At 40.1% G+C, this 27638-nt stretch overlaps 1 protein-coding gene across 7 annotated transcripts in view; it reads left to right on the top strand.

Moving 5' to 3' along the window:
• GANC (glucosidase alpha, neutral C) overlaps positions 1-27638 on the top strand; it is a 74673-nt gene that overhangs the window by 39858 nt on the left and 7177 nt on the right. For 4 of the 7 annotated variants that reach the window (XR_008299219.1, XM_027067014.2, XM_015064888.3 and 1 more), the window contains exons 11-21: positions 3516-3751; positions 6900-7026; positions 8185-8264; positions 10249-10392; positions 11451-11547; positions 15871-15972; positions 17262-17505; positions 18919-18983; positions 20828-20904; positions 24733-24807; positions 27494-27607. Coding sequence is in view for 4 of the 7 variants with exons in the window: in XM_027067014.2 (XP_026922815.1) it covers positions 3516-3751; positions 6900-7026; positions 8185-8264; positions 10249-10392; positions 11451-11547; positions 15871-15972; positions 17262-17505; positions 18919-18983; positions 20828-20904; positions 24733-24807; positions 27494-27607 (1361 nt within the window). In the remaining 3 variants the exon portion in view is untranslated. Of the gene's footprint in view, positions 1-3515; positions 3752-6899; positions 7027-8184; positions 8265-9429; positions 9647-10248; positions 10393-11450; positions 11548-15870; positions 15973-17261; positions 17506-18918; positions 18984-20827; positions 20905-24732; positions 24808-27493; positions 27608-27638 lie in introns of those variants that run through there. The other 3 variants (XR_008299220.1, XR_008299221.1, XM_053224124.1) reach the window with 3 other exon arrangements.

Below are 27638 nucleotides of genomic sequence, written 5' to 3'. Positions count from 1 at the left end.
GGAGAATAAGCCTGGTTTATAGGAAGATGCTTCAAAAACAGTGGGTCTGCCACCGTGTTCAAAGAAATCCAAGTTTTAAGTTTAGAGACTACCTGTTGACTCCTGATGAGGACTTAACAACATCCCCCCTTCTTCTCTCCCAATATTGTTATATCATAATGTTTAGTTAAATCAATAGTGTTTATACTTTTCAAATGCTCAAAGGTGTCAGATAATTTACCCATCCCACTTTTCTCTCTGTAACCTTCCCTCCCAGCTCTCTCTGTCCTGCCCCCATCTAGGTTGTTGCTCTCCAGGCTCCCTGCACAGCTGTCATCCTAGGACTTTTGCTTACTATTTTCTGGTGTTTATCCCCCTTCTCTTGGGTTCCATGTTTTTCTTTCTTGTGGTTTATTACCTTATTGTTTTTGGTTTTCGTTTATAGCATCTTCTGGTAGTTTCCTAAGAAAGTGCCTATGAGGTACATTTTTTGCATCTATGCAGGTATGAAAACATCTTCTTTTCTACTTTCACTCTTGATAATTTGGCTAGATTGAAAATTATTTCTTGGTGAGGGGCTTAGTGGGTTAAGCATCTGACTTTTGATTTCGGCTCAGGTCATGATCTCACAGTTTGTGAGATCAAGACCCCGCACTAATAGCATGGAGTCTGCTTGGGATCCTCTCTCTCCTCTCTTCCCCACCCCCCACATGCACACACTTTCTTTCTCTCAAAATATTCTTTGAAAAAAGAAAATAATTCTCCCTATGACCCAGAAATTGCACTACTAGGAATTTATCCAAAGGATACAAAAATGCTGATTCAAAGGGGCACATACACCCCAATGTTTGTAGCAGTGCTATCAGCAAAAGCCAAAATATGGAAAGAGACCAAATGTCCATCAACTGATGAATGGATCAAGAAGATGTGGTATATATTTATAATGGAATACTATTCAGAGGTGAAAAAGAATGAAAGCTTGCCATTTGCAACAACATGGATGGAACTGGAGGGTATTATGCTAAGTGAAATAAGTCAGAGAAAGACAGATATAATATGATTTCACTTACATGTGGAATTTGAAAAACTCTACAAAAGAACATAGGGGAAGGGAAGGAAAAATAAGGTAAAAACAGGGAGGGAGGCAAACCATAAAAGACTCTCAAATATAGAGAATAAATTGGGGGGTGCTGGAGGGGGCTAGGTTAAATGGGTGAGAGATATTAAGGAGGGCACTTTGCAGGATAAGCACAGGGTGTTATATGTAAGAGATGAATCACTGGGTTCTACTCCTGAAGCCAAGACTACACTGTATGTTAACTTGAAAATAAATTAATAAAAAAATTATTTCTCTATTTCCTTCCATCTTCTTGCTCCAAAATCACTCTGAATTCTGTTTCCTTGTGTATGATCTGTCTTTTCCTTCTGAAATATATTCTGAAATTTCTAATACTTTGAAATTCTGGAAATTGACAATAAAATGCCTTGATATAGATCTTTTTAAAAATTTTGTTCATGTCAGTGCAGGGCTCAAACTCACTAACCGTTGAGATCATGACCTGAGCTGAAATCAAGACTCAGATGCTTTAACCGACTGAACCACCCTGGCACCACAATATAAATCTTTTTTTTTTTTTTTTTCAAATAATCATTGTGCTGGGTGTTAAATGTGAGCTCTTTCAGTCTTTAGAATTGTGTCCTTCACTTTTGGTAAACAGTCTTGGATTATTCCTTTGATAATTTCTTCCCCTCCCTTTTCTCTTTCTACAGTACAGATCTTATAATCTCCCTTATTTTCTAAGTTTTCTCAACTTTATCTTCTAGGCCTTCCATTTATGCTATATTTCTAATTTCTTCATACTCGGTCTTTTCCTCTGATTGTTCTTTATTTCCAGTGTCTTAAACTAGTCTTATTTCAGTATATTTTTTCATCTCTCTGAACATACTAATGATAGATAATGTTTTGATGTTTACTTTGGTTCCTTGTATTGTCTCTGTTTTCTCAGAAATCCTTTTATTCTATTTCTTTTTAATTTTTGTTAATGTTTATTTATTTTTGAGAGATAGAGAGACAGAGCTTGAGGGAAAGGGGCAGAGAGAGAGGGAGACACAGAATCTGAAGCAGGCTCCAGGCTCTGAGCTGTCAGCACAGAGCCCAATGCGGGGCTCGAACTCACGAACCACGAGATCATGACCTGAACCAAAGTCGGGACGCTTAACCGACTAAGCCACCCAGGCGCCCCTCATTCTATTTCTTTATGTGGATCCTTCTAATCTTGGAGGCTTTCAATAAGGTTCTGCCTCAAAGCGCTCTAGTATTGGGGGTGGAAGGTGGGGGGGGGGGAATCTTCCCTCTAGGAGTTTTCGGAGAAGAGAGATGAGCTCTTCTCCTCATATTCCCCTTTCAAACACTCTGGTGAGAGCCTCCCTCACTTTGCTCAACAGTTACCACCTGTACTCTGTCCCACACTTTCCAAAGTTTTGTTGAAATTACTCCTCTCCCATTCTTTTTGTTCTTGTGGCTTTATTCTTTTTTTTTTCTTTCCTTTATTCTGATTTTAGTGGGACTTTAGGAGGGAAAAGAGAAATGCAAGTGGTTGACCAGAAGTCTGCCATGTTATCAGTAAATGTTTTGATAGCAATTGATAGTTTTTCCTGCCTTTAATCCCCTTCCCTTTTAGTCAGTCTCAACACTGCTCCCTAATTTTTCTAAAACATAGGTACGCTAAGATCACATCTTGCCAAACTTTTGATGACTTCCCATAAGAAGATTTAGCATTCCTAGCCTGAACTACAGGGACCCTTACAAACTGACCCTCTCCAGTTTCGTCTTCTACTGGTCTCTCTCACAATGTAACCACCCTGGATTATTTATTTTTCCGTAAGCTTATCATGCACTCCTCTGCCTCTTTGTCTTTTCCATTCCCTGTGCCTCAATGCTCTATGCATTCTCTCTGGTAGATTCCTCCTACTTACTCTTCAAAGTCCAAAACCAAGTGTTACTACCTCTGTGAGGCCTTTTTTTTTTTTTTTAAACATTTATTTATTTTTGAGAGAGACACAGAGAGCAAACAGGGGAGGGGCAGAGAGCGAGGGAGACACAAAATCTGAAGCAGGCTCCAGGCTCCGTGCTGACACACAGCACACAGAGCCTGACACGGGGCTCGAACTCACAAACCGTGAGATCATGACCTGAGCCAAAGTCAGACATTCAACTCACTGAGCCACCCAGGCGCCCCTAGCCTTTCAAGTCTCCACATTTTACTGCAGGCAGTATTAACTCCTCTGTATTCCCATAATACTAGGCTGATACCTTTAACATAGCAGTTACACCTCTAAGCAGAACAGTTAATTTACGTACCTGCCTCATCAGCCAAATTATCACTTTCTTGAGGGTGAAGACAGTGTTCTCTTCTCCTTGATATTCTAAGTACCAAGCTCAGTGCTTAGACCCTGTAGACATTTAGGACATGTTTATCAAATGTGTAATTATCATTGTGATGGTAGCTGGCTCAGTTGTCATCTTCCACTTTCAGGCACACAAGCCATGCCCCCTCTCTTCTCTCTGGGGTACCATCAGTGCCGCTGGAACTATGAGGATGAGCAGGATGTAAAAGCAGTGGATGCAGGATTTGATGAGCATGACATTCCTTATGATGTCATGTGGCTGGACATAGAGCATACCGAGGGCAAAAGGTACTTCACCTGGGACAAGAAAAGATTCCCAAATCCCAAAAGGATGCAAGAGCTGCTCAGAAACAAAAAACGTAAGGTAAAATAAGCTGACGCTTTGAAACCTTTTCATTACAAAGCATTTTTTTTATTATTTAAAACTTGCATTGGCACATTAGTGGAGGAGAGCCATCTGACAAAAAATGGCCATGGAAATAGTACCTTCAAATGTAATTGTAACTGTGATAACAGGAAAGCAATGATGGAAAGATGGTCACACCATCTGTCCCTGCCTTAGGTGTCGAGGTCCCTGCAGGACAAAGGGGCCTAGAATTCAGTCTCATTTGTTGTGGCCATCCTGTAGTGATTTGATAGATACCCCAAAAGCATGATTTGGTTCTGATGTCAACATCAATCTCGAGACTGGGGACATCACATTGACACCAAGAGGGTCTGAAAAGATTGATTAGTCACTTAGGCATTCTTGAGGGAGCAGGGCTGGCTCCCAGGCTGCTCTCAAGATGTCTTGAGAGAGCTGGGAATGAAGACATCTCAGCTTTTGTGGTGCTTGGAGGTTTGGACTGGGGTGAGGATTCCTATGCATGCTCAGGGCTTGTGTGGTTTGAACTTCCTGCTGGCATCCAAGGAGGGAGCATTAGGGCTTTCTTTGTCAGATGTGGGCAGAAGGGTAAGGGGGAGTGGTGGGGCTAGAAAGCTCTTAACAGTCCATCAAAAATGGAGTCATATTCTTCATCATACCATTTTTTCTGCATGCTTCCCTGATGGACTCCACCTATCAATTGGCCAAAGGAAGAACTAAAATAGAAAATGGAGAGGGGAAAAAAGACACTGGAAACTATGTAATACAGGTGTGGTGGTGGTAACAGCAATAATGAATAGAAGGAGGGAGAGGAAAAAATTGAGAGAGGAAAAGGGGGAGAACCCTAGATGTTTCATATAAATGGATCCCTGCAGTCCCTCTCCTTGAGATTAAAGTTGTCTTTTCAATCCATTCCTTTGAGCCCCAGGCCTTTCACAGGTGACCACAGCCAATCATATTAACTCCTAATTTCCAAGTTAATAAATAGCTACCATTTGGCAAGCACTTACTATTGGCCACAGAATTTGATAGAACACAGTATTCTATCCAGTCATCACAAAATTATGAGGTAGATCTTGTTAGCCCATTTTTCAGGTGAAGAAACCGAGGCTTAGTTTTGTATTTTGCACAAAGGCACATAATAAATAAGTAGTAGGGCAAGAATCTGAACTCTGATTTGCCTGACTCCAGAACCCATGTTATTCTAAGCAACTATTTATTGAAGCCATCAGATGTTCAAAATACCGTGCTACAGATGAAGGGAATGCAAAGATGAGCTCCTTGGGGTCTTGCAGTGAGTTGGGGGAAAGACAAGTATACAACCACAATGTAGGGCAATAATGTAACAGCCAAAGAAAGATCAAGGTCAGGAGGGGACTAAGAGAGAGAGAAGATTGCATCCAGCTAGATTCAAGCTGGGCTTTGTGCATTTTAGATGAGCCCTGAAGGATGACTCTCTAACTAGCTGAGAAAAGGGGAGGAAGCAGTGCAGCCAGAGGCTGAAGCACCCAATGGTGTTTGGAAAACAGTACGCAGGTTGGTTTGGCAAGAAAATCATGTGCAAGAAAAGGCATGTACAAGGTTTAAGTAGTAGGGAATCTGACATTATTGTAGGCTGCTTTGTATACATTTGGAGACATTAAAAGTTTTTGAATAAGAGATTAGTATGAAGAATATGTGAAGAACACCTACCACTCGACAAACAAAAAACAAACAACCCAATTAAAAATTGGAAAAAGGACTTAATAGACATTTCTTCAAAGATATACAAATAGTCAACAAGCACGTGAAAAGATGCTTAACATCACCAGTCATTAGGAAAATGCAAACAGAACCACAATGAGATACTGCCTCATATCGTTAGGATGGCTACTATGAACAAACAGAAAGTAGCAAGTAAGGAGGTACAGAAATAGAAACACTGATGGTGGAAAATAAATGTAAAGTGTTGCAACCACTACAGAAAACAGTTTGGCAATTCCTCAAAAAGTTAAAAATACAATTACCATATGATCCAGGAAACCCACTTATGGGTATATACTCAAAGGAATTGAAAGCAGGTACTTGAGCAGAAATTTATATGCCCATATTCATATCAGCACTATTCACAATAACTGAAAGTGGAAGCAATCCAAGTGTCCATCAGCAGATGACTGGGTAAACAAAATGCGGTAAATACATACAATGGAATATTATTCAGCCTTAAAAAAGAAGAGATCCCGTCACAAGCTACAACATGGATGAACCTTGCAGACACAATGCCAAGTGATATAAGGCAGTCACAAAAAAGATGAATACTGTATGATTTCATCAATCTGTAATACCTACAGCAGTCAAAATCATAGAGACGGAAAGAATAATGGCAGTTGCCCAAGGCTGGACAGAGGAGGGAATTAGTTGTTTTTAATGGGTATGGAGTTTCAGTTTTACACGACATTCTGGACAGTGCACAACTCTGTGTATGTACTTGTACCCTTAAAATTGGTTAAGATGGTAAATTTTATGTTATGTGTATTTTACTACAATTAAAAGTGTTTTAAAGTTTTTGAGCAATGGAAAATTAAACTTCGGTTTGCAGAATAGATTTGAATAGATTTGAGGAAGGGTGGTGACAAGGTTGTCCTAGACAAATAAAGGGTTTTGATGCCCTGGAGTAGGAGGTGATGGTATTAGAAAGGTAGAGAGATCCTAGAGACAAAGAGTTGTGATGACAGCTCTTCTCAAACCTCCTTCCTAACTATACCTGTACCATTGGGTTTGGGCTTTTTTGTTTTTAACACGCTATTCTCTTGTTTTCTTTCATGTTTGCTTTTGTCAATGTTAACTTCTAGATGTCTAGGGAGCAGGGACGACTTAATCCTCTATGTATAGCATCCAGCACCTCAGACAGAAGTTTAGTAACTGCTATTTTGAGAACACGTATTGGTTGGGAAGCAATAATTATGGAAGAGCACTGGCCTAGTTTTGATACTAATTATATTTCCATAAGCATGAAAAGTTACTGGGTTTTACCAGTATCTTAAATATTTCAATACTAGTAGTTATTTCTGAGTAAAATTTGAACCCCAAAACTATGATGAAAAGTATAAAAACCAACATCTAACTCCTGTGAAACTGATGAGCTCGTCAAACCTCTATGTCCTGACAGCTTGTGGTCATCAGTGACCCCCACATCAAGATTGATCCTGACTACTCAGTGTATGCTGAGGCCAAAGAACAGGGCTTCTTTGTGAGGAATCACGAAGGAGGAGACTTTGAAGGGGTATGCTGGCCTGGTAAGATAGCACTTTATATACTTATTATTTCCACTTGTTTAGTCCCAGTTAATAAAGATTGCGTGGCCATCACCCTCATTTCTTATGGATGTCTTTTGCCACAGCGTAAGCACCTTTAAGAAAGTTTTCTTGGGGCGCCTGGGTGGCGCAGTCGGTTAAGCGTCCGACTTCAGCTAGGTCACGATCTCGCGGTCCGTGAGTTCGAGCCCCGCGTCGGGCTCTGGGCTGATGGCTCAGAGCCTGGAGCCTGTTTCTGATTCTGTGTCTCCCTCTCTCTCTGCCCCTCCCCCGTTCATGCTCTGTCTCTCTCTGTCCCAAAAATAAATAAACGTTGAAAAAAAAAAATTAAAAAAAAAAAAAGAAAGTTTTCTTTTGTATCAAAAGATCCTTTTGTATCTTCCATAACATCTGGTACAATGTCCTCTGTATACATTTCTCAGTCAATGAATGAATGAAAAAAACAAAACAAAACAGGGAAGCCTTAATAGTACTCTAAGCAAATGAAAGTAAAAAGCCAAGGGATGAGAAAAGCAGAGGAGAAAAAAAAAGAACAAGTGGCCTAGAGTCTTTCCCTGTCAATCTTTTTTGCCTTGTTAGCCCATAGTTTTGACTTCTCAGACTCCCATGAGTGACCTCAGCTGCCTCCAGCAACTCTGGATGCTTTATTTCAGAAGGTATTAATTTAAAGCCTTGGTAGAACCTCGAGGACAAAAAGGAATCACCACTCTATCCTCTCCTGGCACTCCATCACAAATCCAAGTACTGCAGAGAAACCCCATGCATCCTTCCCCCCGCCTCCCCCTGCCCACCCTTATACCACTCATGAACACTTCTTTGTTCTCTTTAAGAACAGAAGGGTCACTCCAGATTATTTGCCATGATTACTTGGGCTATCCTGGGCCATCAGTGAGGGACAGGCTCCGTCTGGATGCTTGTTCATTGGCATTCCCCTGGGCCTCTCCGGTTGGAAAGTCTAGTCCAGATTATCATTGGAGTCCAGCAATGCCTTCGTGCACTTCTTGACAGACTGCACCTCTGTATCAACTACCTTACCTTTAGGGTGCCCAGTGATTACCCAACTTTGACATCTTCTCTACAACATGTCTAACCATGAGGACCACTGTTTCTCACAGTCTGTCTACTCTTCTGCCTCTACAGGTGTCTCCTCTTACCTGGATTTCACCAATCCCAAGGTCAGAGAGTGGTATTCAAGTCTTTTCACTTTCTCTGCCTATCAGGTTTGTTTTTATTCTTTTGCTCTTTCCTAGTGACTTGGGAGGATGAAAGAAGGAAAAACATGATTGAATAGAGTGCTTCATTGAGTAGCTCTTGATAAGTAATCCTGGGATGAAAATGCAAGGAAGGCAACCACATTACAGACTTTGATGGTGCGAGGAGAGGTGCCATATATATTACCAAGAGCACAAAAGCTGTGATTTCTACTTCCATTATAATAGACTCTGTGACATATCAAAGTACTTAATAATATTATATGCTAAAATTACTATATAAATTTTACATAAAACAATATTATATAGCTTATTTAAAGATGATGATAATGATATATGTGAGAATATCTTGCAAATTATAGGGGCGCCTGGGTGGCTCGGTCAGTTAAGCATCCGACTTCTGCTCAGGTCATGATCTCGTGGTTCATGAGTTTGAGCCCCACATCAGGCTCACTGCTGTCACGCAGAGCCCACTTTGGATCCTCTGTCCCCCTCTCTCTCTGCCCCTCCTCGCTCATGCTGTCTCTTTCTCGCTCTTGAAAATAAACATTAAAAAAACAAAAGGTGTGATAAGAATTGAAATTTTTAAAGAGGTGTAATAATAAATCAATTCTTAAAATATTATAAATATAGATAAAATATATAAAAAAAGAAATATGTCAAAAACTAGAAGAAAGAACTGGAGAGGCCACTTCTAGAAAACAGTTTTCAACCCATTATGAGGATGATAATAATGATGTTTAGCATAAATTGAGTATTGCTGTGTGCCAAGCACTGTGCTAAGCACTTTATGTACATTTTACCATTTCATCTTCAGAGTAACCTCTGAGGTTGAAACTATAATGAATTCTAATCCCACAGATGAGGAAACTGACATATGGACAAGTTTAAAACCCCACTAAGTTCGCTCATCTTAGTAAGTGGTAGACCTAAGATTTGAACTCAGTCTGTTTGTCTCCCAAGCCTAAGTCTTAACTACTAAACTCTAGTTTCTTTTTTTTTTTTCAATTTAAATTCGAGTTAGTTTACATATAGTGTAATAATGATTTCAGGAAAATAGAATTTGTTGGGATGAGCCCTGGGTGTTATATGTTAAGTGATGAATCACTAAGTTCTATTTTCCTGAACTCTTCTTTATCCATTCATCAGTCGATGAACATTTGGGCTTTTACAGGGCCTGGATGTTACAAGGAGCAGGACATTTAGAAAGCAATGGAATGAGCTGCCTGAAGGACTCCCTGTCATTGTAGCTATGAGTCAAATGCTGAGAGACCAGGATTCTATAAAAGGGATTTCAACACCATGGTGACTAGGTGACTCAAAAGCCCCTTCCCACCCTAAATTGAACAATTCTATGCAGAACACAAACTCTAGACCATGCTACCAAACAGGTATTTTACCTTTCAAATCTTGCAGAGTATTAGAGGGAAGGCAGAATCTTATCATGGACAGCTATAAATGCCCTTAGTTAAGAGTTTTTGGGGTGCCTGGGTGGCTCAGTCAGTTAAGTGTCTGACTCTTGATCTCGGCTCAGGTCTTGATCTCAGGGTCATCAGTTTGAGCCCTGCATTGGGCTCCATGCTGGGCATGGAGCTTATTTTTTAAAAAAAGGTTGCAGCAGATAATGGATGTTATAGGACCTAACCTTGAACACTCACACAACCTTTCCTATAGGGGTTCTCCAGGGTAGGTCTTGAAGTGTACTTGCTGGGCAGTATTTCATATACAATACAGCACAGTATTCTTTCATTTATCAGCAAATACTTATTGGGAACCTTCTGTGGTTCAGGTACTGTTCCAGGTGTTTATGAGCAAGACTGATAAAATTCCCCCTTGTGGACCATTTATTGTAGCATTGGAACAGAAGACAGAGCATAGATAATAAACACAATAAATAATTAAATAGAGTATGAAAGAGGAATAGGGTGGCTATCATATTAACATCATCACTATAGGAGTATTATCATGGCTGAGGAAGAAATTTACTTCTTAGGGATCTACTGACATCCTCTACATATGGAACGACATGAATGAGCCCTCTGTCTTTAGAGGACCAGAGCTAACCATGCAGAAGAATGCCATTCATCATGGCAATTGGGAGCACAGGGAACTTCACAACATCTATGGTTTTTATCAGGTAAGACATCCATAGAGAAGTCACCTGGACCCAAATGCCCTGACTTTTGGGTTGAAAGTCATTTGTAATAGCCATATTATATTGTTCATTTCTCTTTGTGGGTCTTATCAAGTTGTAGCCAATAAAGGACTTACTATTTCTCCCTTTGCACTTTTCTTTCTATAATAAACTTGATGAATTATAGATATATGAGATTAACAATAACATAGAAACATCTTCTTTGGCAGGAGTCATTAGTAAATGACATTGAATACTTAAAGACTTTTTTTTGAAGTAGGGTAGGCAATGTGTAAATACATAAACAAAGGCAATTAAAATAAATGTTTTGAAATTTCATAAATCTTATATTCATACCAGGGGAACAAGATTTAGAACATAGATATACAATTTCAGTAAGTCTTTAAATGCAGAAAGCCTTAATTAACTACTTAGCCTTTTCATTAGAAGGTGGTAGAATTGTCTTCCATTTGCCAATCACATCCAAAACATATGTCAGTCATTTGCCCCTACTGATATCTGTAGTTCTTTGTTATTTTCATCCTGTGTTCCTATGGCTCTCCCATCAATTGGTATTTTCTAGTGGGAGTTGCTGTCTATATATAGCACAGTTCAGATTATGTGTTTACTTCTTTAAAAGCCTCTTGCTATAACTGCAAACTACTTTAGAGAATTTTCTTATGTTGGCCAGGGCCAGTCACTTAACAACCTCTTTGAATCTCATTTTTTTCCATCATTGAAAATGCTCTGTCTCAGAGGGTGTTCTGTAGATTATAAGAGAAAATCTTATAAAATGCCTAACAATAGTAAGCACTGAATAATTCTAGCTTATTATTTACTATTATTCCATTGCTATTTTAATCAAAGAAAATCTTCCACTCTTAATATGGGAATTTAGAGTAGTTTTATTGCATTATGAAAATTATTTGATAGATTTATTTTAATATTTTCCATTTATATTCCCACCTATTTACTTTTGCATGTCTAATAGCTTATTAGGATGTTTGCACAATGCTGTAATCTAATCATCCCTTTGAAAGTTTTCTCCTTTGCCTTTGTAGCAAATGGCTACTGCAGAAGGACTGATACAGCGATCTAAAGGAAAGGAGAGACCCTTTGTTCTTACACGTTCTTTCTTTGCCGGATCACAAAAGTATGGTAAGGCATGGCTCATATGATCAGACTTAAAAACATAAATTTGCAAACTTTTTTTTTTTGTATGGTATATGGTGCTACTGTGTTGATGCCTTTTTTTCCAGTGGCCCTTGGGCAGGCCTAGGATTGTAGCAAGTGACGTTCTGGAAGTATGCCTTTTGTCCTGTGACACAAAGTAACTCAAGTTTAATAAAGTTTAGTTACTTGTTTCCCACTGAAGAAACGGCCACTTAGTTGCTGGGAGAATGACTTCAGAGTATCTCAGTTTGCTGGGATGGTCATCTCTGATTCTGTCTATTTGATTTATCTAAACCAGGGGAAATCTACTCCTTACACATTCCTTCAACCACCTGTTCCACTTAGTAATATGGCTTAAAATAGACCTGGCTGTTGCTTGTGGTCAGGGTCATCTATAACTGGATTCAGTTTACTAGCTAATGCAGATCTAATTCAACTTAACCACCTTCCAGCAGGAAGGCTATTTTAAGTCCCCTGGCCTTGCATAAATAACTAAGAGCTTAGGTTCTAGTCTGAAGAGTCCAGCCTTTACTGTATCATACACATTATTAGGCCTCCTCCGCCAGCCCTGAAAACCAGCCCCTGTGGTACTCTGGAAAAGGCCACAATATTGTTATCTCAGGCAAAGATTCATGTACATAGATGCTCACCATAGCGTTAGTCCTTGAAACAGAAAAAGAAAGAAAATCCAAATAAGGGAATATTTATAAAAGCATGATATATCCATATGATAGACTATCATAAGGCTATTTAAAATGGTACCTCTTAATTGCATGAGCAAATGTTTGTGACATCATGATAAAGGGGGGGGGGGGGACCAGAATGTTTAAATGTTGTTACAGTGTATTATCACAATTTTGTTTAAAAAATAGAGATAGCAATCTAAATCAATAAGTTTAGTACCTTGGTGATTATGAGTGATTTTTAAATTTTCTTCTTTTTACCTATCTCTATTTTCCAAATTCTCTACAAGAATCATTTTTAATCACTAAAAAATGTCAAGTATTGGGGTGCCTAGTTGGCTCAGTTGGTTGAGCGTCCCATTTTTGGTTTTGGCTCAGGTCATGATAGCACAGTTCATGAGTTCAAGCCCCGCATCAGGTTCTGAGCTGACAGATTCTCTCTCTCTCCCTCTTGGGATTCTCTCTCTCCCTCTCACCCTGCCCCTTCCCCACTCTCATGCATGCTCTCTATCAAAATAAATAAACATTTTTTTAAGTCAAGTATTTTTTTTTAATTTCTTAGTGTGGATTTTATTTTTTAGAGAGAGAGAGACAGACAGAGCCCAAGCAGGGGAAGAGCAGAGAGAGAGGGAGACAAAATCCAAAGCAGGTTCCAGACTTTGAGCTGGCAGCATAGAGCCCAACTCGGGCTTCAAACTCTCAGACTGCAAGATCATGACCTGAGCCAAAGTCAGACACTTAACCGACTGAGCCTCCCAGGTGCCCCTAAAAAGTAAATTTTATGAAAATACTAATATGAAAATGAAAATACTAATAGGTAGCAGTTAAAAAGAGATAAAAGATATGAATACTAAGTAATCTCCAATCTCTTAAATATCAGCCTACTGCCTCGTCTTCAATACTCTGTGAAACTATCAGCCCTCCCCAAAGTGTAGCAAGTGAGGCATTACAGAGAACACTACTGTGTTAAGTTTTCTGCTTAGACCAATAGCCAGAGCTCGCTTCTGACTAAACAACCATATGACACATGAAAATATCTGCATGCTTACAGGAACTTTCTCTCTTGACCAGAATGCCACCATGTTGATTTCACAATCATTTTGTTTCATTTGAAGTCAAGGAGAAATTACTAGAGTACCTTGGGAAAAAAAAAAAAAGCAGTCCCTTGAAAATATTTTTCTTCACTGGCCATAGGACAACCTAAAATTTCTGTGGAAGATTAAAACAAAAATAGCTTCCAGAACTATTTTGATAGAAGATAGACAAAAATGCCTCAGGACTAATTTAGATTTAGTAAAGTAAGATTTTTTTTTTCTTGTGTGAATGAATCTCTTTAGTGGTATATAATTTATCTTCACAATGTCTTATCAACTATACAATGATCAAGAGCAGTGGCTTTAGAGTCACACTCCCTGGGCTCAAATCCTGCCTCTATCACTTAGTAACTATGTATTTTAATCCACTGTTGGCCATATTTCCTTCATCTGTAAAATGAAGTTAACTAGTGTTTACCTGATAAGGTTGTGATGATTCAGTGAGCTACTACAAGCCAAATAGTATCACCTGCCTCCATCAGACCTTGATAAATGTTAACTATTGTCCTTGCTACTGTTATTATGCCTCGCTTATACAGTCTGTACCACTCCTCTTAAATTATAGAGTGGATTTTTTGAGAGGGGGTGTAGGAATAGGCATAAAAATCAATGGAACGGAATAAAGAATCCAGAAAGAGTCCAACACCCATATGATTAATTAATTAAATAGGAACAGAGTTGCCAAGGCATTTCAATGGAAAGAGGAGTTTTTCAATAAATGGTGTCACAACACTGGGTATGGAGGTGGGGGAAGGAAAGAACCTTGACCCTTACCTCTTACCATACACAAAAATTAATTCAAAGTGGAATATAGACCTTAACTATAAAAGATAAAACAAAAACTTCTAAAAGGAAACATAAAAACTCTTTGTGACTTTAAGGTAAACAAGATTTCTTGGATGGAACACAGAAAGCATGAACTATAAAAGGAAAAAAATGCTAAGTCAGACTTTATCAAAATTGAAAACTTCTACCCTTTCAAAGATATTAAGAAAATGAAGTCAGAGATGCCTGGGTGGCTTAGTAGGTTAAGCTTCGACTTCAGCTCAGTTCATGATCTCACAGTTTGTGAGTTTGAGCCCCACATTGGGCTCTGTGCTGACAGCTCAGAGCCTGGAGCCTGCGTCAGATTCTGTGTCTCCCTCTCTCTCTGTCCCTCCCCTGCTCGTGCTCTCTCTTTCTCTCTCAAAAATAAATAAACATTAAAAAAAAATTTTGTTTAATCAATCAATAATGAAAAGACATGTACTTTTAAAAATAGCAAAAGATTTGAATAGACACTTTACAAAAGAAAACATATAAATGATCCATAAATACATGAAAAGATGCTCAAAATCATTAGTCTTTAGAGAAATACAAATTAAAACCACAGAGAGACACCACTACACATCCATTACAGCAGCTGTAATTAAAAAGACACATTACCAGGGCACCTGGGTGCCTCAGTTAAACGTTCAACTCCTGTTTTCGACTGGGGCCATGATCTCGTGGTTTTTTAGTTGGAGCCCCACGTTGGGCTCCGCACTGAGAGTGTAGTCTGCTTGGGATTCTCCCTGTCTCTGTCTCTGTCTCTCTCCCTCTCTCTGCTCCTCCCCCACTCACTCTCCCTGTCTCTCTAAATAAATTAATTTTAAAACAATTCTAATTAAAAAAATTTTTTAAAGACACACTACCAAGCGTTGCCAAGAATGTAGAGCAACTGAAATTGTCATGTATTAATAACGTAAAAGTAATACAACCACTATGCCAAACGGTTTGAAGTTTTCTTAAAGTATGCAACATACACTGAACACAGACCTAGCAATTCCACTCCCAGATAGCTACCCAAGAGAAATGAAAACATATGGCATGTGATTGGGACACAAATGTTTATAGCGGCTTCATTCACAGTAGCCAAAACTTGCAAAGAATCCAAATGTCCATCAATAGATGAGTGGCTAAACTTGTGAAAGATCCATGCTATACAAGACTATTCAGCAAATAAAAAGGAATAAACTATAACATTATGCTGAGTGAAAAAAGCTAGAACACAAAATAGTATATGTTTCCATTTATATAAAATTCTAGAGAAGATATAGAAATCAGATCAATTGTTAGGTAAAGTGGAAGGTTAATGACTGCAAAGAAGCCCAGTGATCATTTACACTGTTTCTGTACCCTGCTTGTGGTGACAGTTACAGGTTTTTGAGCTCAGACTCTTCACTTAAAATAAGTACATTTATGATATGCAAATTATATTTCAGTAAAGATGATTTTTTTCATGTTTCTCCTAAAATCAGACTTGAGTTATACTTCAAAAATAAGTGCAATTTCAGAATATTTTTACAAAATGTTTTGTGGATTTTAAGAACTTTTTCACATTAGAAAATCAATATATTTTCGTTGTAGAAACCAGATTTTGTATATTTTAAGGTAAGAAAGAAATGTTTTCCTTTATATTAGTTTGTCTATTTCAAATAAAGAATCTATGAAAATGAGTGCATGAGCTGATTTGTGATTTTTTTTTCATACCTTGTTACTGGTGGTCAAAGGTGCTGTGTGGACAGGCGACAACACGGCAGAATGGAGCTACCTGAAAATTTCTATCCCTATGTTACTCACCCTCAGCATTACTGGGATCCCTTTTTGTGGAGGTAGGATGATATCCACAAGCTTCAAGTGAGAGAAAATAAAAAACTAGGGTGTTTCTCCATCCAAGCTGGTCACAAATGCCTTCTCATTAGCTGCTTTGGGAGGGATAACTGTGGAAAAAAGAAAATGAGGAAATTGAAGGGATACTTCCAAGCTGTTTGTGTCTCGTCTGAAGTGAGGGCATGAAATAAAGTCATCAGAGAGCCCAGAGTGCCTGGGTGGCTCAGCTGGTTAAGCATCCAACTTCAGCTCAGGTCATGATCTCCCAGTTTGTGAGTTTGAGCCCTGCGTCAGCGAGAACATGGAGACTGGAACCTTCTCTGCCCCTGCTTGTGCTCTCTCTCTCTCTATCTCTCTCAAAAATAAGTAAACATTAAAAAAAAATTTTTTTTAAGTCATCAGAGAGCCCAAGTGCTTTTTTCCCTCTTTCTCTGATTCCTCCTTAGATGCTCTTGATAACTGGGTTTTTCTGAAACATACCTTTTCATCAAAGTGAGAAAAATGGAGAGAAGTACAAAGAATTTAGCAAATCAGAGATAACCCTTACAGAAATCCTTTTTTACTCAGCAGGTTTAAAATTGTGTGACATATTTTAACTGTTTAAAAAAAAAAAAGATATGCTCTTGGGAAAGATAAATTTAGTTAAAATATGATTCCCTGATGGGTTGCTTTCCCTAAATCCTAGTAATTGTCTGTGGATGAGAAATCCCAGTATGGAAGGTGCTCGGCAAGACTAGCTCCAGCTGCTCCTTGTTTTCTGTGGGAATAGAAGCAACTTAATGTCACACACATTTTAACAGATGTGTTTCTTATGGTATTGGTCCACAGACAAGAAATATGTATCCTCCTTAAGGACCAAGCATCACATTCTCCCTAAGTCTCTAATTCTGATTGTCTGTTTTTTAGTTCAGTAATTTTTATCTTGCTTTCAGCTGTTGCTTTCAAAAGGAAATCAGTTGCCAACCTCCTTACCCCGGCCCTGAACATACTTATTGAGACAGGTCGACATTTTGCAGTTTCTGGGTTTGGGAACATAACAGAAATGTTAATCTTGCGGCAAAACCTCTGACCTTTGGACAAGAAAAGAGTATTCGAAGAGAATATTGTCAGCTCCCCAAACAGGCTGAGTTTTTAAATACGTGCTCCCTAATTTCAGGCCACAGTTTTATCCTGTCATTTTGAGTGTACATACAGCACATTTATCCCATCCGTCTTCAAGCCCTCATTTTACCGGTGTGCAGTATTTGTTAGAAGACCGGTTGCCTCACTTGGCCTTTCTTTGCCTAACCAGCTGACGTAGGTGGCTTCATTGGGAATCCAGAAGCAGAGCTGCTAGTGCGTTGGTACCAGGCCGGAGCCTACCAGCCCTTCTTCCGGGGCCACGCTACCATGAACACCAAGCGGCGGGAGCCATGGCTCTTTGGGGAGGAACACACCCGGCTCATCCGAGAAGCCATCAGACAGCGCTACACCCTCCTGCCCTATTGGTATTTTCTGTTCTACCGGGCACACGTGGCTGCCGAACCCGTCATGAGGTAAATAGGCTTCACCAGTTGGGGGCCCCAGCACCCAATCTACACCAGAAAAATCCCCTAGCCATTGGGGAACTCAGTAATTACACAGTGATTTCAAGAGAAAAGCCATGTGTTTAATCAGCTGTCAATCAGATTATTGAGCACCCACTGTGAGCAGGGTCAAGGAGTTGAGGTCAAAGAAAAGCCAGATCCCCTGCTACTTTGTAATTCAAGTGTTAATATTTGCTAGAAGACAGAAATACAGATTTTTTTCAAAGAAAAAGGAAGTGACTATAACTGAATTCATGGTTTTAACCCACAAGCATCCTCTCATGAAGAGCAACTTACTCTGCTGGTCTTGGAGTCTGTCTTACTCTTAGGGCTAAACCATTCCAAGTTGGAGGTGAACATTTTTTCCTGGCGTATAAATTATATTCTGATTCTATTTTGGAGGCAAGATGTGAAAAACCTACTTTCTAGGTTACTGAATGATACAGAGACACACATAGTACACCAAGGCTTCCAGATCAGCACTTCCTAAACCTGGCTCAGATCAGAATCACCTGGGGGGGAGCTTTTTAAAACTATAGATTTCAAGGCCATACCTCCAGACCTGCCAGGAATCTCCTTGGGTAGATCTCAGGATCTGTATTTGTTAGAAGTTTCCCTGGTAATGCTAGACATCAGCCAGAAGGAAAGACTACTGCTTTGTTACTATTCAGTAGGAAAAGGATCTGTTATTACAAAGGCTAGTGAATAAACTAAAAATAAATTTATCTTACTAAAAAAATATCCTTTACTCATGAGGTTGAAAAAAGCATTAGAACCATTAAGCTGATATCCAGATACACAGATGTTGAAGATTTTATCTTTATAAGCCCAAAGGCCTCCTAGATAGTTGTGTAAAAGAATAAAAAAACAAAACCACACAGCTGTTTCTCAACCCTCCAAAAATGTTGCCAGCATGAAAACAAGTAAAACCAGTTCTTTTCATTTAATATAGGTAATAATTAAGGATGCACGAAAGGCAGTGACAGTATGAAAACATGGCACAGATTTTACATCATCATAAAAATACGCTTTTACACACATTTAATTTGTTCCACACTGAATGTGTTGGGCATTTGGACTTGCCCAAAGCTCTGATTCTGCCTTCAGAGTAGTCAGTGCTCAACAATCGGAAGGAAAAATTGTACTTACCAGAATTCTCAATCTTTCATTGGAACGTTCCAGTGAGTAGATAGGTCTTTCACATTAGAACAATATATAGTAATCCTAGCAATTGCTCATAAAATCTTAAATCACATGAAAAGAGTCTTGACTCTGGCTTTTTCCAATTTCCTTTGAGTAGTTATAAAACTGAAAATATAAGTGATTTAATAGTAATAAAACATTTAGTAATGTTGAGGTAAGAATTTTTTTTTCTTTCCCCAGGCCTCTATGGATAGAGTTCCCAAAGGAATTAAACACTTTTGGTGTGGAAGATGAATACATGCTAGGTGAGTTCTTATCACTATGATAAATATATTGTAATTATGTTTTTGTTATATTTCCTAGTATAAGAGCACTAAAAAAAAAAAAAATCGCTAATCTCAAGACAGCCAAAAAATAAAAAGTAATTCTGTCATTAAGATTTTTAGTGTATTGGGGCGCCTGGGTGGCTTAGTCGGTTGGGCGTCTGACTTCAGCTCGGGTCGTGATCTCATGGTTTGTGAGTTCGAGCCGCACGTAGGGCTCTGTGCTGACAGCTCGGAGCCTGGAGCCTGCTTCAGATTCTGTGTCTCCCTCTCTCTGTTCCTCCCCCACTCGCACTCTCTCTCTCTCTCTCTCAAAAATAAATAAAGATTAAAAAAAATATATTTTTAGTGTATTAATTAATGGAAAGATAGCTCTATTCTGTGGTCATGTTGCACTTCTCATATTGTTAACTTCATATAAATCTATTCTATTTGTGGATGCAATTTCAGGTTCTTGTTCTGGTCCACTTATAAGCTTTATGATACCACTATAGGGAATGGAAGTAGAAAACAGTAGACCAGACTCAGAGGGCTTACTTCATAAGCAAAATAGGGTTGTTGATGTTGTTGGCCTCTTCTTTAACAAGGTTTGGCCACCAAATCCACAATAGGGACATTTATCATCTTGGAAATAGGACTCAAGAAACCATGCTCAACAGAGAATTGCCCAAAAGGTGAATCCTGTTTCTAAGGAGTGGAAATCCTAAAACACAAAAAGCTTCATGCTCTCTCTCCAATCATTCTTAGGTCTCAGTTTAAATAGCTACTTCCTTGGAGAACATTTCCCTGACCAGAATTGCTTCTAATACCCAATTACACCTAAATTTAGTCAAAGTCAGTCCCTCTTATTACATAACTTTCATTCCGTTTTGTGCTTTTGCCTTTTTGGTTTTTGTCCCAACTCTAATTTGTAATTATTTGTTTAATAACTGTCTTTACTGACTGCAGACTCCATGAGGATAGGCATATTGTCTGTCTTATTTGCCACTCTATCTCCAGAGCCTAGCATAATGCCTGGCACTCACCCGGAACTCAATAAATATTTGTAGAATTAAAGAGTGAATTCATAAATGGATGAAATTTATATACATATGGGGCCATGGTCAAAACAAAATTAATAATCCAGATTGCCTTTAAGAGAATTCCAGCGGGGCGCCTGGGTGGCTCAGTCGGTTAAGCGGCCAACTTCGACTCAGGTCATGATCTCACGATCCGTGAGTTCGAGCCCCGTGTCGGGCTCTGTGCTGACAGCTCGGAGCCTGGAGCCTGTTTCAGATTCTGTGTCTCCCTCTCTCTGACCCTCCCCCGTTCATGCTCTGTCTCTCTCTGTCTCAAAAATAAATAAACGTTTAAAAAAAAGAGAGAGAGAATTCCAGCCTTCCTAATGATAACTGCCCACTGCCCCACTGATACACTCCTATCCATGCTGACCACAGTTCTGGATAACAGTTGTAGGCTCACCGTTTTCAACGTCACTTACAGAAAACAGTGTCGCACTTGGAGAAGTGCAGTAGCTCCTCCAGACTCCTGGCATACGAGCAGCTGTGCACAGGAGACTGTGATGGACTGTGGCAGGGTCCCTCTCTATTACCCTAATATGCCATAAATAGATTAGTGATAATTAAGAATACAGTCCCCGATTTGAGCACTGGTCCCCTCTCCAAAGTGCATCTCTCTGATGAATCATTGGTTCAGTTCACCAAGGTCTGTACTTTCACCAGGTTCATAGCTGAGTGATCTCTACAACGACAAAAGCACGCAGAGGAGAAGGATGTTTTCAGACTTCTTAGAATGATGTTCAACTTTATTTCTTCTCTGTTTTTCAGGAAGTGCTTTATTGGTTCATCCAGTCACAGAACCAAAAGCCACCACAGTCAGTGTGTTTCTGCCAGGATCAAATGAGGTAAGAATAAATGAGAAACAGCCACATATCTTACATGTCTCATATCTTCTCCCTTCACTCTGATGAATTAGCCCCTGTTAGGACATAGATTTCTGCATCATGCAGTTGGGAAGACAGCCCAAATGTCTATAGCAACTCAAGATTCTTGTAAATCATGACCTCAGAGGTGAAGAAACATAACGAAAGAGTGGGGAGAAAGATGAATAGGTGACAACACCGGGGAGGGTCAGAAGGTTCTTTACCTTCACGCTTTGACTTGTGTAAGTGACTCCTTGTTAACACATGGAGGCTTTGAGTAGGAAGAAATCTTCAGTCTACTAAGAGGTATGAGTGTGTGGGGGGAAACATAAGTAAGAAGAGACTTTGCTCATTGGTTCTGGCCCTATCTAAATCCTAAGTTTTTGGTACTAAAAGCTGTCTCCAGGCACTTGCCAAAGTGGGTAAAAAGTAACAATGGTGACTTCCTTTGTGCCTCCCCCCCACCCCGAGCCTCCCAGTTCTTTTATTAGTTATTGGCTTTGATTATTATCACTGTATAAAATACCACCCTGGACTTCTGGAGCCCAGGGCACTGAACCAAGGCAGGACACAGGAAGAGGTGGGATTAGCCCATGGGATGCAGAGCAGAGATCCACAAGCAGTAACAGCAACACCCTCCAGAGACAGACCATGGATGGTGCAAAGGGGCCAGGAGAAGAGGCAGGGCAGAAACTTGGGGCACCAGACCGGGTAAAGAAGGTATGGAATGGAGAGCAAAGAGGAGACAAATCCTGGAGAGAGTCCTTGAGCACTGGAACATCGCCAGAGACCTTTGTAGCCAGGGGGAGGAGGTGTGAAGGTTACCAAACTGATGTGAGACGTCCATGTCAACATATTCCTGGACTGTCAAGGCTTGTGGTGAGGTAGCTGAGCCGGGCCATGCTTAGTGCTCAGTACTGTCGAGTGCCGGTGAGGCAATACCACGAAACATCCAGCACTGGCATTCTCTCTCCATCCAGCTTTACCTGTGGGGTTGCTGTATTCGTTTCCTGAGGCCGCTGTAACAAATTACCACAAATCTGGTGGCTTAACTTAGCAAAAATTTATTCTCTCCCAGTTCTGAAGGCTTGAAGCCCCACATCAAGGTGTCAGCAGGGTTGGTTCCTTCTGGAGGTCCTGAAGGAGAATCTATTCCATGACTCTCTCCTCGTTTCTGGTGGCTGCCTGCAGTTCTTGTAGTTCCTAGCTTTGTAGCCACAGCACATCACCTAATATATGCCACCATTGTCACGGCACCTTCTCCTCTGTGCGACTGTGTCTCCTCTTCTGTCTCTCATATGAGGACCCTTGAGATGACATTTAGGACCCACCTGGATAATCCCAGATGATCTCCTACTCCCAAAATCAAATTTGTTACCACAGGAAGGAATATTCACTCCTAGGGATTAGGAAGTACATACACCTTTATGAGGGGCCACCATTCAGCCCACTATGTTTGTCATTATTGATATGGCAATACCCTGGCTCTTCTCCAGAATGTTCATGAATTATGTTCTTTCCTCTTGATTTCTCCAGTAATTTGCAGTTCTGAAGATGAGGGCTCTTTACAAAGGTTCCTCCTGAGTAAACAACAACAGCTAAATAAACTGTTCGGCCAAGCACTTCTGCCGAGAGTTTTGCAATTCGATTTTAATAAAGCAACAGCCTCGGGGCCCCTGGGTGGCTCAGTCGGTTGAGCATCCGACTTCGGCTCAGGTCATGATCTCATAGTCCGTGAGTTTGAGCCCCGCGTCGGGCTCTGTGCTGACAGATCAGAGCCTGGAGCCTGTTTCAGATTCTGTCTCCCTCTCTCTCTGACCCTCCCCTGTTCATGCTCTGTCTCTCTCTGTCTCAACAATAAATAAACGTTAAAAAGAATAAAAAAAAAAATACAGCAACAGCCTCCTGTTAAGAGGAACTAGTTCCCTCATGACTTAGCCACAAATTAAATTTTTTATTAATTTTTTAACTAATAAAACATGTTCTTAATGATCTATCATCATTGCAAGCACATCGTTGTGACTGTGTAACATATTCCTTCAACGTCATTTCCCAGAGTGTTCTATGATTGTTTCTCTCATTACATCTTCACAGACCCTGGATAGGAGAGCCAAGCCCTTGACCTCATCAGTCAGCTAGTATAACATCGCACTGTGCAAGGGGGCTACCTAACGTCCCTTGTTGTCACTTTTCCTCATATTTCTAGATGGCCCATCCCCTCTACTTAAAGTCTTTGCTCAAATAGTTTTTTCTCAGTGAGGCCTTCTCTGACCACCTAGTTAAGATTACAGATCACTCCCACTGCCCCTGGTACTGTCCAGCCTGTCTTCATCCTTCATTTTTCCCACAGAACCTGCCACCTTTAACATACTAGATATTTACTTACATGTTTTGTTTATTATCTTCCTCTCCCATTAGAATGTTAACTTCTTAAGGGCAGTGATTTTCATCTGTTATGTTCACTCTATATCCTCAGCATCTAGATGGGTATCTGATGGGTAGAAGGCCTTTAGTAAGTACTTAGTGAGGAGCTTGGTGACTGAGCACTAGGTCTGATCTACATGGTACTTTATACCAGTTTACCCTTCCTAGGCTGGGGATGTTTGTATATAGTACCAGAGCACATACTCTATACCTCTTATTCTAATTAGTTCCGGAAATGACAGACAGGTAATTCCAAAATCTTATTTAAGCCAGTTTTTTGGTGTTTTTTTTGTTTTGTTTTGTTTTGTTTTGTTTTACCTTTCACTCCCACTACTCTTTATCTAAAGGTACTGGAATTTGCCAAAGAAAGACATTATAAGAAAAGAAAGCTAAGACAATATCCCTCATAAACACAGATGCAGAAATCCTTGACAAAACATTAGCAAATTGAATCCAGCCAAGGATAATACATAGAGACAAGGTGGGTTTGATCCAGTTGAATTAAGAGTTCCCTGTAGCTGAGGATGGTCAAGTCACAGCCCTCTCACATTCACAGCAGGACGGTGACAGAGTCAACAGTGCAGCTATATAAAGGATGTGGTAATCCCAGGAGGTGAACTTGCGAAACAGACTCCTTGGCTGCCAGAAATTATATGGCTAGAAGAGAGAAAAAGAGGTTTTTGTTTCCACGCTGCTGCTGCTGGGATCTTAAGGATTTTATTCCATCAAATTACTTTGTAGGACATTCTTGTTAACTTCAGCAACTAAACCCCCTTGATGAGGATCCCAGATAAGAATTTGAACCTTATCAGTGAATCGTACTCTGCTTTAAAAAAAAAAAAAATGATATCATAGTAGCAATCCAAGTTTCCACTTGCCTTTCTCCAAAACGTGTTTCCTTCTCTGACACTTTCCTTTTCTCCCACTCATTTATAATTTATTTGCTTGCACTGTGCTTTTCTTCATTATTGCTTTTCCTTTATTCCATCGTCTTTTTTACTGCTACACACAGTAAGTTTATAAGACAACCAAATTATAAAATCCATGACAGCAGGAACTCTGTCTTTCTGTTCACTCACATATGCCTAGCCATGCTGGGCATGTGGCAGATTGTTCAATAAATAACTTTTGGATGGACAGATGGACAAATAAGTGGCCTTTCAGTCAACTTAATCTATCACGGTACTAGGTTAGTCTTTTGGGACCTTCTTAAAAGCATATGTTCTTCCTAACTTCTACTCCAGATTCTTTAAAAATTGTGCCTATTTTTTTTTTTTTAGCTTTCTGGATATTTGAAATCCAGATAAATGGATGTTTTACTGAATAATGAAATTGTGAGCAGAGTTGCTCATATACTCTCTCTCATTAGGGTCTGTTCCTTTTCAGGTCTGGTATGACTCTAAAACGGGTACTTATTGGGAAGAAGCATGTACTGTGAAGATCCCAGTAACTTTGGACTCTGTAAGTTGTTTTCAGGCTGTAATTTTTACCTACTGTGCTCTATCAGTCTGCTTGGACTGCCGTGATAAAACACCATAGACTGGGTGGCTTAACCAACAGAAGTTGGTTTTCTCACAGTTTGGGAGGCCAGATGTTCCAGATTAACGGGCCAACCAATTCATTTCCTGCTGAGGACTCTCTTCCTGGCATGTACACAGCCTCCTTCTTTCTGTGTCCTCACATGGCAGAGAGAGAGCGTGCACTCTTTGGTGCCTCTTCTTATAGACACTAGTCCTGTCAGATCAGGGCCTCACTTTTTGGCCTCATTTAACCTTAATTACCTCTTTAAAGGTCCTGTTCCCAAATACAGTCACATTGGTGGTTGGGGCTTCAACATATGAATCTTGTCGGGATACAGACACTCAGTCCATAACATGTGCCTGCATAGCGAGAACCAAGGACATAGTGTTCTGCATAACAACACTTATAGAGTCAAAAAGCAGATTAATGGTTGCATAAGGATGAGGCAGAGAGAGGGCTTGGGAGCAATGGGGAATGACTGCTAATGGGTACAGAGTTTCTTTTTAGGGTGATGAAAATGTTTCAAACTTGATTGTGGTGATGGGTACATGACTCTCAATATGCTAAAAAACATTTAATTGTACATTTTAAGTGGTTGAATCATATGGCATGTAAATTATACCAATAAAGCTGTTAAAATGTGAGAAAAAAAGAATAAACATATAGCCTGGTCTCACGGTATGAAACATCAAGGACAAACAATTCTTCCCTATATATTTACATTTGTATGTGTAAGAAAAACAGGAACACTGAAAATGGAGTAAAAATCCCGGTCACCACACACACCATATGGAATGTCTTTCTACCAGACCAAGTCACAAAACATGAGTTTTCAGTTGTAACCCTGGACCTCTAGGTGCAAGGAAGGCTGTCAGTTTCGATGTTGGAATCACAGGGCCCATCCCACCTGAACTTGTGAAGGGGAGTTTGCATTTGCAGCTAAATCACAACCACTACTGCAGGCCCTAAGTAGTGTTAAGAGTAAGAAACATTTATTGAGGTTGTTTTTTGAAAGCTGTCATCAGCAGTATGGACTCCATAATAAAATGATTTCAAATTTCAACTTTCAGATCTAGAAGAGACTTTAACATTCATCGACTTGAGTCTCTCATGCTTACAGAGGAAGAACCTGAGTTCAGAGAAGTTAAATTACTTGTCCAGGCTTATGGCTAGATTTTGGCAGAACTGAGAGAAGAACCCAGGCCAGCCGCACTCCCACTTCAGAGCCCATTCTGTACTAACCTACTACCTCGGTCTTTGAGAAAAGAAAAGACGAAGCGATGGGCTGATGAGGGTGGGGAGATAAATGCACTTTACTCCTTGCTGCCAACTGTGAGTCAGGCAGAGGGTGGACATCTTATCTACTCCACCCTCACACCCAACTTCATCTGTATTTGTGTACTTTTCTCCCTCTGGTACTTTACTCAGTGAAGTACAAGCCCCCATGTGATTTAGGGAGCTTCCTTACAGAGGACTGTATGGGGAGGCAGGAGACCTCCTGGGCTTTCTGTGCTGGGAATGCCACTCCAGAAGAACCATAGGTATGGGCCATGTCTATAACATTGTTGTTAGAGTCACTTAAAGTGCTTTCGGGGGGCGCCTGAGAGGCTCAGTCGGTTAAGCGTCCGACTTCAGCTCAGGTCATGATCTCGCAGTCCGTGAGTTCGAGCCCTGCGTCGGGCTCTGGGCTGATGACTTAGAGCCTGGAGCCTGCTTCCGGTTCTGTGTCTCCCTGTCTCTCTGCCCCTCCCCCATTCATGCTCTGTCTCTCTCTGTCTCAAAAATAAATAAACGTTAAAAAAAAAATTTTTTTTTAAAGTGCTTTTGGGGTTTCTATAACAGAAGTTTCACAAATTTACTCTCAGAATTGAGTCAGGCATCCTGGTGACTCAGGAAAGCAGGGAGCAGGAAGGGTATGGACTGTAGTGAGTAAGGACAAAGTCATCTCCCTGAAACCAAGAAACTGTAATTTTTTATAGGCACACGTACATACATGTGGGCCTACTTACACAGGCAGAAAAACTCACTCCTTAGCAGGGCCCTGGTGAAACATGTATATTATGTTGACAAGCAAACTAAAAATACAAAACAGGAACTACTGATAGGATAGGCAGAAGAGGTAACAAATTGATGAAGGGTGAGAAGTTTCCCTAAGAATTAAAAAATGGACCATTTTTTTTTTTTACTCTTTACTCTTTTTTTTTTTTACTCTTTTTTACTCTTTGAACTCTTCCTTTTAATGCCAGGGCTTCCATATTTTCCATCTCTGCGCTCACAAATTTACTTTGCTTTTGAGTCTATATTTGTAAAGAACGTGAATCTTAGAGCACCTGGGTGGCTCGGTCGGTTAAGTGCCTGACTTCAGCTCAGGCCACGATCTCACAATTCATGGGTTTGAGCCCCATTATCGGGCTCTGGAGCCTGGAGCCTGCTTCAGATTCTGTGTCTCCTCTCTCTGCCCCTCCCCCACTCGTGCTTTGTCTCACTCTGTCTCTCAAAAATAACTAAATGTTGTAAAAAAATTTTTAAAAAGAATGTGAGTCTTGTACCATGAAGTATTTTTAGATTCTACTTTGAGATTGCCTTTTACAAATGCTCCTTCCCCAAGAGTATTGTTCTGTTATAGATACCAGTGTTTCAACGAGGTGGAAGTATAGTGCCCATAAAGACAACTATAGGAAAATCCACAGGCTACATGACTGATTCCCCATATGGACTCCGGGTGGCTCTCAGCACTAAGGTATTTGGAAAATGTTACCTTTACACAACTC

Source organism: Acinonyx jubatus, chromosome B3 (assembly GCF_027475565.1).
Source record: "Acinonyx jubatus isolate Ajub_Pintada_27869175 chromosome B3, VMU_Ajub_asm_v1.0, whole genome shotgun sequence".
In the NCBI taxonomy this organism is placed as follows: Eukaryota; Metazoa; Chordata; class Mammalia; order Carnivora; family Felidae; genus Acinonyx; species Acinonyx jubatus.
The sequence above is the reverse complement of the archived record's forward strand: the minus strand, read 5'-3'. Positions and strand labels throughout refer to the sequence as shown.